The sequence below is a fragment of the Myotis myotis genome, unplaced genomic scaffold (assembly GCF_014108235.1).
Source record: "Myotis myotis isolate mMyoMyo1 unplaced genomic scaffold, mMyoMyo1.p scaffold_m19_p_2, whole genome shotgun sequence".
In the NCBI taxonomy this organism is placed as follows: Eukaryota; Metazoa; Chordata; class Mammalia; order Chiroptera; family Vespertilionidae; genus Myotis; species Myotis myotis.
The window spans coordinates 47293985-47307620 of record NW_023416324.1 but is presented as its reverse complement, the minus strand read 5'-3'; the positions used below and the strand labels follow the sequence as shown (position 1 = coordinate 47307620).

Below are 13636 nucleotides of genomic sequence, written 5' to 3'. Positions count from 1 at the left end.
TGCACTGTATGTGCGCGCCCGCACGTGGTATTTTGTGGAAGAGCCACACTCAAGGGGCCAAAGAGCCGCATGTGGCTCGCGAGCCGCAGTTTGCCGACCACTGGCCGCTAGGGCGTAATAGGTATTTTTTAAGAAGTTCCATAATCTCTTTAAAATTAAGAAAAAAAGGCCCTAGAAATCATGTATTGTGTTTTACTTACTAGTAATGAACACTTCTTTTGGGAATACAACTGTTTTGCATTTTCTACATCTAATCTAGCCAGTGTATTCTTTATTCATTATTCTTCAGGTTTATTTTCTTTTTCTTCTGTCTGCATCTGCGTGGCTCCACATGAAGATGAAGTGCATTTCCTTTTTCCTGCTGACATTAGAGCTGTGGGCTAATACATGATCATATTTTAAAGTAAACGATGGATTTATCCCACATGTTTGATCGTACTCATATTTGTCACCCCCCCCCCCCCCAATGCCTTTCTCTCTCTTTCTGCCATAGTAGTGCTGTTTATTCAGGAATAATGTGTTTGAGCACTATGTGGGGGCAAAAATTGTGTATGAGGACTAATTTTGTGTTTTTAAAGGGAAAGAATTTAATCATGTAAACAAAACTGTTTCTGTTTGAAAGGCCCTGTGTTAGCTAGTTTTATTATTGAGTTTTGTTATCCCTTTTAAATTTTCTAGACGTTTCCACTACCTCTACTATATTTTGGGAACCAAATCACGGGACTGTTCAGCACAAAGAAACTGAAGTATGGATACTTTATTTTACTAGTGAGGTTATATAATGTGTTCTTAAAATTGTATTTGAATGTCAAATATTTAACACATTGTTATTGATGCTGAAATAAATGAAAGGACCAGAAAGCTTGTGCTTCTGCATAATAAAGATTACACTAAAGGTTTCAGTTTGAGCTCTTTAAGTTTAAAGAGAAAGAGGGTTTTTGTTTGTTTGGGGTTTTGATCCCTCAGTTTGATGATAGAAGTCTTAAAGTGTCATAACATGCTGTGATAGAAGATTTTCATTATTTTTCCAGATGTATAGTAGTGAAGGATATATGCTTTGCTTTTGGGATTTCAATTATTTAATGCAATTTATGGATATTATATTTTTGACAAATTCTACAAGCAAAATCAGAGGGTGGATACGAGAACTTCTGTAGTGTTGTTTCTTTTAACATGTTAAAATAACACCAGATGGAACCCTGATTTAAGCATGATTGATATTTTACTCATGGCTATATACCTGTAGAGGCAGCATACTCACTTTTAGAAAGAAGTGATAGCTCTCTACTCTTTGACAATACTGTCTTATTATCCGTTAACTTTCCCATTCTTGACTTCCATACTTAAGGAGCATAGTATGTATTGAGTGTATGTGATATTAAAATTACACACACAAGAAACCATTTAACAGAAATCCATGGCTTCACCACTTCCACGTGAGCTGAACCCTGGCGCACTTACTGGATGAGTGTAAACCAGAATGGGGAGATCTCTGAAGATCAGAGACAAAGTGTTTTTCATTTCTTCTTTAGACCCAAGAAATTTGACAGAAGGACCATGATGATATCGCTGGAGAGTGTTTTATGGAAGTCAAATTTATCATAGGCGGGCATCCTTTTCCATCTCACTACCCACGTGGAAAGAAATGCAGGCCTGCTGGAAAGGCTGCTGAATAGAGTTTGCTCTTTTTCATCCTTGCCGTCCATCCATTCAGTCACACCCTGTCTTTGATTGCCAGCTAAATATAAGGCACTGTGCAGTGAGATGAGATATATTCATAAATAACTGTATTACAAGAGGCTATATGTTTGATCAGTGCAAGCAAAATACTCTGGGAATTTAGAGGAAGACAAAATTACTTCCACAAAAGGACAGTTAAGGAATGTCTAATGGAGTAAAATTATGGTAGATGTTATTTGGAGGTTGGAGTGGGGAGGGAGGTCAGTAAAGAAAGGAGAAAAAAATAAATAAATTCTTAAACTTTATTTTACCTAATTATGTATTTTTTTTCAGCTTGCCAATGTTTACAGTTCTGAGAAGGTTCTCCATCCTGTTTACAATGTTTGCTGAAGGAGTGTTACTCAAGTGAGCTAAATTTCTAATACATCTAGTCTTTAACAAACTTTAGTCACTTTGAAAAGGTACCCAGCATAATAATTGTTTAATAAAAATATTAAAATTATTTGTCTTGCTTCTACTTTATCTTTTGGAAAGTTTAAGCAACTTAATCCCTTTGCTCTGGGAATTGATAGTTTATGGGAACAGAAGTTGGGAAGATTATGAATAGGAGTTAGAAACCTGTCTAAACATGGGATATACTTTGATGAATTCCTATACTTACTGCTGCCACTGGGTGTAGAGGAGTCAGAAACATCAGTATAGTTTTGTGCTTTATTTAAATCCCCACTCAAGGATATGTTTTTATTGATTTTTAGAGAGAGGAAGGGGAAGAGAGAGAAACATTGATCAGTTGTCCCCGTTATGCACCCAACCGGGGATCAAACCTACAACCTAGATATGTGGCCTGACCGGGAATTGAACCAACAACCTTTTGGAGTACGAGACTATGTTCCAACCAACAGCCACCTGGCCAGGGTAGAATAGATTTTAAATAGTGTTCCTTGTCTTGGCTCCTTTCACTACAAATGTGTGTGACCTTTTTCTACTTAAAGACATTCCAATTTGCTGAAATACAAGCTTAATAATAACAAATGATAAGAGTAAGGAAAAAATGAGTATATTTATTTATATAACAAAATAAGTTTTTGCTTTATCAAAGGGCTTCTTTTATTTTATTTATTTTGAAAAATATATTTTATTGATTTTTTTACAGAGAGGAAGGGAGAGGGATAAAGAGTTAGAAACATCGATGAGAGAGAAACATTGATCAGCTGCCTCCTGCACACTCCCTACTGGGGATGTGCCCGCAACCAAGGTACATGCTCTTGACCGGAATCGAACCTGGGACCCTTGAGTCTGCAGGCCGACGCTCTATCCACTGAGCTAAACCGGTTAGGGCTCAAAGGGGTTCTTTTAAATATCGAATTCCTTGGAAACATAAAAAATTTGACTGTAGCTTTTTTCAAATATACCTTTTGTGTGTGGGCGTGCCTGTGTTATGAATCTTTGTGAATAAAGCCACAGTATACATAAAATTTTTTTTTTTTTTGTAGGAAGACTTTTTCTTGGAGTATTAAGATGACTGTATTTGCAATGATTATTGGAGCCTTTGTAGCTGCCAGGTAAGATGTGGGCCTATATAAGCCTATGAGCTCATTAGAAATTATCAGTAGTTATTAATAATGATCAATTACCAATAAAGATAATTTTTTTATAGGCTAAATAAGAACCATATATTTGAAAAGCATCCAGAGACCCTTCAAAAGTTAAATCTTTTTGAGTTTGTTAAGATCAAGGCTGGTAAAATCAGATTCTTAAAAGCTAAATTCACGTAATTTAGGATTTATTATACAGTCTTCTACTGATGGAGCACATACCATGTGCCGCACAATATGTTTGACATTTTAGACATAATAGTTCTGTATTCCAACTCTGAAAGGTATGGATATAATTTTTCTATTTTATAGTTGAGGAAACTAAAACGTAAATTCAATAACTTGCTCAAAGTCCTACAGCTAGTAAGCAGCAGAAGGTGCTGGAATTTGAATCTGTGCCTGACTCTAGAGTCTATGTGCTTTTATAAACCATGTGGCATTTTTTTTACTTTGTGTGTTGCTGAAGAAAACAGTGTCTCAGAAAAGGCAAGTGATAATGAATTATTTGCCTTGTCGAATAATGAGTAATAGAATTGCTTTATTTGGCCTCACTTAGGATGTATCACAAATGGCATAATTTATTCTACTAAATTATTAAAGCTTTTTCCATTGCTCTTAAGTGTTAGTTTTCAGATGGATGGAGAAAATGTATATCCAAAGACTCAGAAAATTAAAATGATGGCTAGAAGCCTTCTACAACATTTTACTCAGCCCAGGGCATGCATGTATGGGTTTGCTAATGTCACAAATTCTGTCTGACATGCATTTTTCATTTGGGAGTTATAATGTACCTCTTGGATTGGCTTATTTACCTTCATCATATCCCTGTGATATAGATAGGGAGGGGGTAGGAATATAGGTCAAATTTTATTCCACCCTAAATCTCCAAGTGAAATTTCATTGTAAAAAAAGGGAGGGGTAGAGTAATTGGTTACTAGAATTTCATTATGTAGCTAACTGCTTTTCTCTCTAGATGTTATTGCCTCCTTGGAGAAAAATTCTGTATGAGCATCCTACCTTTCTTTTTGAAGCATTTCCTTGGATACAAAATTGAGCCAAACGATAGGGATTTCTCAGGGCTAACATCTGGCCTGCAAAGCTTCTGAGGAGGATTGCTATCTGGACCAGCCTTGTCTAATTAGGACATTTTACTTGGGAAAGAGATTGGGAGGAAGGGAGTCTGAAGTTAGGGGTTTGTCCAGGCTGCTTGAAAGAGGGGGTGAGCTTTAGGCTAGTTCTGTCTCAAATTGCAGTGGTGTAGAGCTCCTCGGAAGTCTTGTTCCATGTAGCAGTAGTAGTAGTTGACATATAAATATGTAGTATCTTTCTAAAATCATGGAATGTGGGACCACTGTGTAGCTAGGTCCTAAAATATGAAGGCATACTTTTCTTAGATTTTCATTTATTTGTTAAATTTAATAATTTTTTATCTCTACTAAATACTAGAAAACTTCCGTTTTCCTAATGCCACTAGTTATACCACGTAGGTGCATGAAGCAATTATTGCAGTATTTGAATTCCTACTGTGTGCTTTTGGACACTGTTGTAGCTTGATCTCAGAGCTAACCATGATCCACACTTCAGAAATTCCACCTCAGGGTCCAGCCACCTGTGCAAGATAGTCCTACCTTTTGCATGAACTTTTGGAAAAAGACATGTTAACAACTCACCCGTTTGGTCTCCTTACCTGTGAAATTCAGCTCTGATGCCTTCTGCCTGCTGCAGCTGTAACCATGAATTTGGTTGCTTGTTGTTGTTGTCTGACTTGGAATTCAGAACGGTGTGCTATTTAACTGACATGATTGTTTGTTGCTAATGATTTTAAGTGTTAGTGTTTCTCATTTCTGAAGACTCTACTTAATATAACATTGCAATTTGTAACTAGAAATCAAGAAATACTAGTAGTTGATAAAATGCCTAATGTTCATTTACCTAGATAAAAATACGTTGTTGCAAATACTCTATTCAAACCTACTTAAAATTAAGGGCGTGTTCCTTAAATGTAAGTTGTTAAAGTGCTTATGTTTTGCAGCTCTGACTTGGCATTTGATCTGGAAGGATATGTTTTTATTCTGATAAACGATGTCCTGACAGCAGCAAATGGCGCATACGTAAAACAGAAATTAGATTCAAAGGTAGGTAGCAATCTAAAGATTCTTTCAGAGGTGTTTACTGATCTTGGGGATGATAATGTCAATTCATCAGGGAAGAAGTGGGGAGTAAAGAAAAATATTTAGGAGGAGTGGGAAAGAAATAGGGGGTTTCTGAGGGTAGAGAAATGTGTCATAAATGATCATGGCTGTATTCTGGAGGACCTGAACAAGAAAGAAATATCTGAAAGCCCTTGAGCAGATTTGAGGAGAAGTGCGTGTTGGTAGGGGCTGCAGAAAAAGAATGGACTTTGCGCATTACAGATCATGGGAAACTTTCGGGAGAATTGGTATCTTTCTGTCTCTGGGGCAACACCGAGTTCCCTGGCTCAGATTTCATGCACATGAACTTTATTTACCCATCTCTTTTCTCTCAGTTTGCAACATGCACACAAAGGCTTTAAATATATTTCTTATTAGTTTGTCTATATAGACACACTAAATTTTATTTTTTAGATGAAGTCGGATCATCAGGAAGCTGAGTATTTGAGCCACATTAGTTTACTCCATTATGGTGTAAGGTTACATTATTATACGAAGACGCTGTGTGGAACTGAGCTTTACATATCATAGGGTTGCCATTGAAGGAGTTGTTTTTTTCTGTCATAATGTATCCTGTATGGGGACCCACATGAGATATTTATCATGGATGTCACCATGGCTCTTCCTGAGTAGCTGGTGTGTTTTATCTCATTGTAACTGACCATGGCCTTATCTGATTTTCCTACCCGAGTTTTCTCTTCAGTCAGATAGCCTTATCCGCTTAGTTTGTACCGTGCTTCTGAAATGACTTTCACGTCCTTTTTTGGAGTTCAGGTCATACATGCCAATGCCCTTCTCTGCAGTGGTACTAGGATTGAGTTCGTATCATCTTGGTGAGAGGCTTTACCTTCTCCAGAAAGAACCCTAAAACCCATGGCCATCCCACTTGTTCTCATTTTCAGAGAATGTTGGTTTTTAATATCCTTGAAGAACTGGGGACAGTGTAGATGTTTCCAAGAAATTTCTCTAAACATACCTTTTATGTCTTGTTCTCCATGTACTTGCCTTGACAACTTCGTATGATCATTGCATTTTACTGGAAGCGACTGTTAAAACTTTCGTCTTTCTGAAATAGTTAAAGAAAAGGGACCAGTTAGAGATTTAGTTTCATTCTGTTTTTGTTTTTTGTTTTTTTCCTTCAGCCCATTTGCTGCTTTGGAAAATAGGTATGAAAAATAACATTTCATTTGTCCAGCAGCCTCAGCTCTTTCAGACAGTACTGTCTAGTAAAGTTTTTCTGTGATAATGGAAATCTGTATTTCAGCTGTCCAATAATGGTAGGCACTAGCCACATGTGGCTGTTGAACTCTTGGTATGTGACTGGTAAAACTGAGAAACTGAATTAGTAGTTTAATGTAATTTTAATTAAATTGAAATAGCTGCATGTGGCTAGTGGCTACCAAATTGTACAGCACAGTCTAGAGTTGGGATGGGGAACCTTTTTTCTGCGAAGGCCATTTGGATATTGATAACATCATTTGTGGGCCATACAAAATTATCAACTTAAAAATTAGCCTGCTGTATTTGGTTAAATATTTAATGAACTCACCCCTAGTGCTTTGGCAGGGCCAGACCAAATGATTTCCTGGGCCTTATACAGCCTGTGGGCCAGACATTCCCCACCCCTGGTCTAGAGTATATCCTAGAACCTAGAAAAAAATAAAGAGGGTTTCTGAGTATTTTATTCCCAGGAGAGCCCTTTAGTTCCTTACTCAGAAATGACTTGTGACTTATGTTATGAGACCTTTTAAGCATATTGATCTGTTTTTCATAGTTAATGGATTAGAAGCAACAAACTACAAGATGGAATTCTATTTAGAGGCAGAGAGGCTTACCAGCAGTATGAAAGGTCAGCTAACAATAAGAAAGACAAGCAGGAAAACTATAAAAATCAGATGGAAGCCCTGGCTGGTTTGGGTCAGGGGATAGAGCGTCGGCCTGCGGCTGAAGGGTCCCAGGTACGATCCCGGCCAAGGGCACATACCTCGCTTGCAGTCTCAATCCCCAGGCCCTACTGGGGCACGTGCGGGGGGCAGCAAATGATGTGTCTCTCTCACATCGATGTTTCTCTCTATCTCTTCACTCCCCCTCCACTCTCTTTCAACATGAATGGAAAAATTATCCTCAGGTGAGGATTAACAATAGCAAAAAAATCAGACGGGTGTACTCAGAAATGATTTAGGGGCTATTAAACACCCTTAAGGGCAACATCATATAAGAACAAAATACAGCCCTGGCTGGTGTGGCTCAGTTGGTTGGAGCGTTGTCCCGTACACTGAAAGGTGGCGGGTTTGATTCCCAGTCAGGGCACACTTCCAGATTGCAGTCTCGATCCCTGTTAGGGACGCGTGCTGGAGGCAACCCATCGATGTTTCCTTCTCACCTTGGTATTTCTCTCTCCCCTTCCTCATTTCCCCTCTCTGAGGTCAATTAAAAACACAGTGCCCTGACGTTAGTAATGTTTATAATGCTCTAAATGAAATTTTAGCCTGTATGCTCCCTTTAAGAAGGCAGAGAAAAAGATATTCAAAACAGTTAAAATGTAAAAAGAAAAACAAAACAGTTTGGCATTTTAGTTTTGGGCAATTGTCAGTTGTCTGGATGAGTGTGTTTTGTGTGGTGTGTAGGCACCCTCTTTAAGGGATGGATAATACTTTAGTCTCTGGCTGACTGGGTGCCTGCTGTTTCAAGTTGTTTTGTCCTATGGCTTTTTTCTTGCTGCCTTAGAGATGAGGTGCTCTTTTCCCTGATGCTTGTGGTGGCCATAAGCAATCAGTTTTTTGGTTTATCCAAGAGGCAGTATGGCCACACTGAGAAGCTTTTAATAAAAAGGACTGCTTATAATCATGGTCCTTTGAGCATGAGTCGTGTGGCATAAAAATTTAGGGCTGCATTTCAGACATGTATGCAGCTATTGAATTTAAAATATTTTTAACTTTAAAGAAATCACAAAAAATACTATTTATAGAAATAGTCTTTTTTAAATGTTTTATTTATTGCTTTTAGAAAGAGAGGAGAAAAGAAGGGAGAGAGAAAGAGAAACATTAATCTTGTTGTTCTACTTATTTAAGAACATTCATTAGTTGATTCTTGTATGTGCCCCGACAGAGGATTGAACCCGCATCCTGGACATACAGGGATGATGCTCTAACCAACTGAGCTACCTGGCCAGGGCAACAGTACATATTTATAATAAAAGTAGTAGAAAACATAGATAAGCAAGAGGAAGAAAACATACTTATTCCTTAATTCTACCCTCTAGTGAGAAGCACTGTTTTAGTGGATATCCTTTAGAGCAGGGGTGGGCAAACTTTTTGACTCGAGGGCCACAATGGGTTCTTAAACTGGACTCAGAAGAAGGAGATGCGGCAGTGTTTCCCGACGTTGCCATGTTAACACTGCTGCTGGTGAAGGAGCAGAGAGGAGAGCAAGAGAACCCTCCGCTCTTTCGGCTCTGCAGGCCGGATAGAACAGCCGAATGGGCTGGATCCGGCCCACGGGCCGTAGTTTGCCCACGGCTGCTTTAGAGTGTGTGTGTGTGTGCATGTACACACCTAACTGTGTAAAATTTTTAAGGAGCGATGATATATAATGTTTTCTAACCTATATTTTTCATCTGGTACTGTTTCATGAACACCTTTCAGTATTAAACATTTTTAGTAGCTGTATAATGTTTCATTGTATGGTTGTATCATAGTTTAATCAACTAGTTTTCTGTTGTTGGATATTTGTCTCCAGTTTTTCAAAGCTTCTTTTGAGAAGGTGGTTTGACTTTTTACACAATTCAGGGATCTTTCAGCTACAGAAATTAGCCAAATATCATGTCCTTCTCCTCACTACTTCTTCACCCCCTGACCCCCAAGACTCTGGCCCACTTTTCCAGGTGACTCTGCTTCCCGATGAATGGCCCAGAAGTGTGTGAGTCAGAGGTAGACCCAGAGTTCTCGTAGGCTCCCTGTGTTTGAGGATGTGCGGGGTCCTTCATTGCTCCCCGGTATCTGAGGATACAACTAGACATGCTCTGTTTTGGGAATTGTAGGTAGAGTAAGCTAAATTTTTAATATACTTCATGTACACATTTTCAGAAGTACTTCCCTGGGAAGTTATACCTGCCTGTGTTGGTTAGGTGTGAGTCTGTGTGTCCGGCTCTGTCCAGCCATCTCTGAATGGCACTCTTGTTATGGTTCTGAAAAGCCCAAGGCCAGCTTGATGACTTTTGATTCAGTTCCGGAAGGGAAAGGGCTTCAGAGATGGACTTTTGTAGAGATGTGTGTATGTGTTCAATATAGCCTCTTCCTTATTGGCTGTTTTGAGGCAACTGTTGATGTCATTTTTATTTCTTTATTTTAGAACATAAGTTGTTTGGTTTTTCTTTTGTTTTTGAAAGCTTAGGCTACTTCTTGATGTTTGAAAATTTCTGACTTGGCCTAAGTTGTTGTGCATATTGTGGGGGAGGTGTGTGGGTATAGTGGGGGTGGGACTTTATGTAGGGTTTTGTATATCTTATCTGCTAGAACCAAATGAAACACCTAATTATTTACTATCCTAGGAGCTGGGAAAATATGGTCTGCTCTATTACAATGCACTGTTCATGATTCTGCCCACCCTGGCCATTGCGTATCTTACAGGAGATGCACAAAAGGTAGGATTTTCTAACACTGATTTAATGCCTTATGTTTTTTAATTGTATTGTTGTTTATGAACAAAAGATAAACTGTGGAGTTGTTAAGTAATGTACTTATTAAGGGACCAAAATCAGAATGTACTGTTTAGCTTGCTAATGTCATGCTAACCCTTTTTCTTGGCATAAGTGTTGGATAGTACTAAAATGGCTCAAAATAGCTCTGGCTGTCAACATAAAAATAGTGCATGCAACCCGTATTTTCTTCTTATGGGCCAGAAGGATGGAGGAAGGGAATTTTTACATTTCTACTAACCTACAAAATAATAGTAGCAAGCTATCCTTGAAAAACAGAAAACAAAAATCTTGAAATAGTAGAATTCTTCAGACTTGAAATTCTAGATCTCTCTAGAAGCTTCTGTTCTAGTGTAAAATTTGTCATCCTCTCTTAAATCCCAAGCTGTTTTTTCCTGCCCAGGAGATACTTAGCACTGTGTGGTGACTTAACCGTATAAATAGCAAATAATATAATAGTTTACTCATTTCCAGCAAATGCTTAGCTAAATAAATCCAGAATAGAGGAACAAAATAAATCCAGACAAGAATTTTTCTCTAAAACAAGCCCATATCCATAGGCAAAAAAGTTGATACCGTTTTGTTAGAATTCACAGAAATTTTGCAAACTACGTAAACGGACATCTAGAATTCTGCCAAGGGTTTCTGTACCAAGATTCCTTCTAATGATTCCTCTGGCAGGTAGTTTTTCAGAATAATTGTGTTGGTTATGTACTCCAGTAGCAGTGACAATTTCCACAAAGTAGTGGAAAGTAGTTAGACTATTAAAAAATGGCTCTTGAATTAAAGGTAGGAGAAGACGGACTGTTTTTAAAGTTGTTGTGTGTATGTTTTTTTTTTTTTCCCCATCAAGAACTTTCTTAAAAACAAAAACTGGCACAGATCATCTTGAACATGTGTAAAGGTTTAATGAACTGTGTAACTGGGCTGCTAGCAAGCCCACAAATGACACCAGAGTAGAAAACGGAGCTATTGCTTTAACTGATCAAGAGCGTTGAGTAAATATTTTGTGGCCGCAAAAAAAGTGGGAAGAGAAACTAACATTTATTGAGCCCCTGTTAGGTGCCAGTCACTTTATGTATGTGGTACGATGTAGCCCCTATATCAGCTCTTTTGCTCATGTGGAGATGAAGTTCAGAGAGACTAGTAACTAGCGCAGTGTCACACTGTCTGTGGGGAGTAGAGTCAGGATTTAAACCCAAGCTTGACTCAAAGGCCCTGGTCTTTCCACAGGGTGCTGCCTTTCTCTAGCAGACTCTGGCAGGAGCAGCCCCTGCTCTTTAGCTTTGGGGCAAGAATGTGATGCAAAATAACCAGGCCCTCCTTGGCAACACAGATGATTGCAAATCTTGAGGCCAATCTGTACTTGAGAAAGTTGGACGGAGTCATGTGGTTGGCTAGGCTATTCTACACACTTGGCAAAGGTGGAATTTTCATTAACTTGAAATTCTGACTAGTAGCTACTTGAAAAAATTGAACCAAAGGAGAAATATCTTCATTCCAGAATGATTATAATTTAACTAGAAGCTATATGCATAATTCATGCCTATTTTAGTAACACACATTTAATATGAAATGCTTCAATATAAGTAAGAATGTTTACTCATTGTGGAAAAATTACTTTGCCACCTGCATGAGAATGAGATTTAGATTTTCTCCTTACTTTCTTTTTTTTTTCTTTTTCTTTTTTTAAATTAAATCTTTATTGTTCAGATTATTACATTTGTTCCTCTTTTTTCCCCCCCCATAACTCCCCTCCTCCCAGTTCCCGCCCCACCCTCCGCCCTCACTCCCCACCCACTGTCCTCATCCATAGGTGCACGATTTTTGTCCAGTCTCTTCCCGCATCTCCCACACCCCTTTCCCCCCCAGGAATAGTCAGTCCATTCCCTTTCTATGTCCCTGATTCTATTATAATCACCAGTTCATTCTGTTCATCAGATTATTTATTCACTTGATTCTTAGATTCACTTGTTGATAGATGCATATTTGTTGTTCATAATTTGTATCTTTACCTTTTTCTTCCTCTTCCTCTTCTTAAAGGATACCTTTCAGCATTTCATATAATCCTGGTTTGGTGGTGATGAACTCCTTTAGCTTTTCCTTATCTGTGAAGCTCTTTATCTGACCTTCAATTCTGAATGATAGCTTTGCTGGATAAAGTAATCTTGGTTGTAGGTTCTTGGTATTCATCACTTTGAATATTTCTTGCCACTCCCTTCTGGCCTGCAAAGTTTCTGTTGAGAAATCAGCTGACAGTCGTATGGGTATTCCCTTGTAGGTAGCTGACTGTCTTTCTCTTGCTGCTTTTAAGATTCTCTCTTTATCTTTTGCTCTTGGCATTTTAATTATGATGTGTCTTGGTGTGGTCCTCTTTGGATTCCTTTTGTTTGGGGTTCTCCGCGCTTCTTGGACCTGTAAGTCCATTTCTTTCACCAGGTGGGGGAAGTTTTCTGTCATTATTTCTTCAAATAGGTTTTCAATATCTTGCTCTCTCTCATCTTCTGGCACCCCTATAATTCTGATGTTGGTACGCTTGAAGCTGTCCCAGAGGCTCCTTACACTATGCTCGCATTTTTGGATTCTTTTTTCATTCCGCCCCTCCGGTTGGGTGTTTTTTGCTTCCTCGCATTTCAAATCATTGACTTGATTCTTGCGCTCCTCTGGTCTGCTGTCGGGAGTCTGTATAATATTCGTTATTTCAGTCCGTGTATGCTTAATTTCTAGTTGGTTCCCCAATATAAGATCGAGGGTCTCATTAGTTTTCTTGTAGATCTCATTAAGTTTATCGGCGGCTTCTAAACAGTTCTTGAGAGACCTTAAAAGTGTGGTTCTGAACTCTATATCTTCCATTGACAATTTTGTCCTGTTTCTTTGTCTCCGCATTTTGTTATGCTTCCTTGGTGCACCCCCTAGTGGTCTTTGTTCGCAGTCTTATAGTTAAATCTTGATTGTTGTAGCTAATTCCAGGGAGGGTTTGACCTCCAGGCCAAGTGGCTATGAGAATCAGCTGTGTCAGCAGTGAGAGAACTTCTGTCCTCTAGGGAGGTGCTAATCTGGCATTTGCCTGAGGCTATCCGGCAAATGCCTCAGTGCAGGGCTTGGGCGGGGCGGGTCGCACAGGATCAACAGGGTGGGCTGGAGAGAGCAGTTATGGCGGCTCTCAGTCCTGTCCCCAGGGGCTCTGCCTGTCTGAGTCCCAGCACCCGCTGCAAAGCTCAGAGAGAAAGCTGCACTCGCTCTGACGGAAGCCAGACAGTCCCGCTTCTCCCGTTTGAGTCTGGGTCCCTAAAGACTCGCCCGTATCTGGAGCTCAGAGTCTGCGACTCCCTCCCGATTGAAAACGCCAACCGCGCCCTCCGCCGCCAGCCCGCTCCGTGCACTCCGCACCTCAGAATTTGACTTCAGCACTGTGCCTCCTCTGAGTGTCCGTATGCGTTTCTCTTTCCTCCTAGTTGTAGGACTTCCACTCA

General features: G+C 39.3%; 1 protein-coding gene across 5 annotated transcripts in view; it reads left to right on the top strand.

The window, feature by feature from the left end:
• Positions 1–13636, top strand: part of SLC35D1 (solute carrier family 35 member D1) — a 44929-nt gene that overhangs the window by 1946 nt on the left and 29347 nt on the right. For all 5 annotated transcript variants that reach the window (XR_004973945.1, XM_036348652.1, XM_036348654.1 and 2 more), the window contains exons 4-8: positions 679–746; positions 2014–2085; positions 3174–3242; positions 5308–5410; positions 10017–10109. Coding sequence is in view for 4 of the 5 variants with exons in the window: in XM_036348652.1 (XP_036204545.1) it covers positions 679–746; positions 2014–2085; positions 3174–3242; positions 5308–5410; positions 10017–10109 (405 nt within the window). In the remaining variant the exon portion in view is untranslated. The remainder of the gene's footprint in view (positions 1–678; positions 747–2013; positions 2086–3173; positions 3243–5307; positions 5411–10016; positions 10110–13636) is intronic.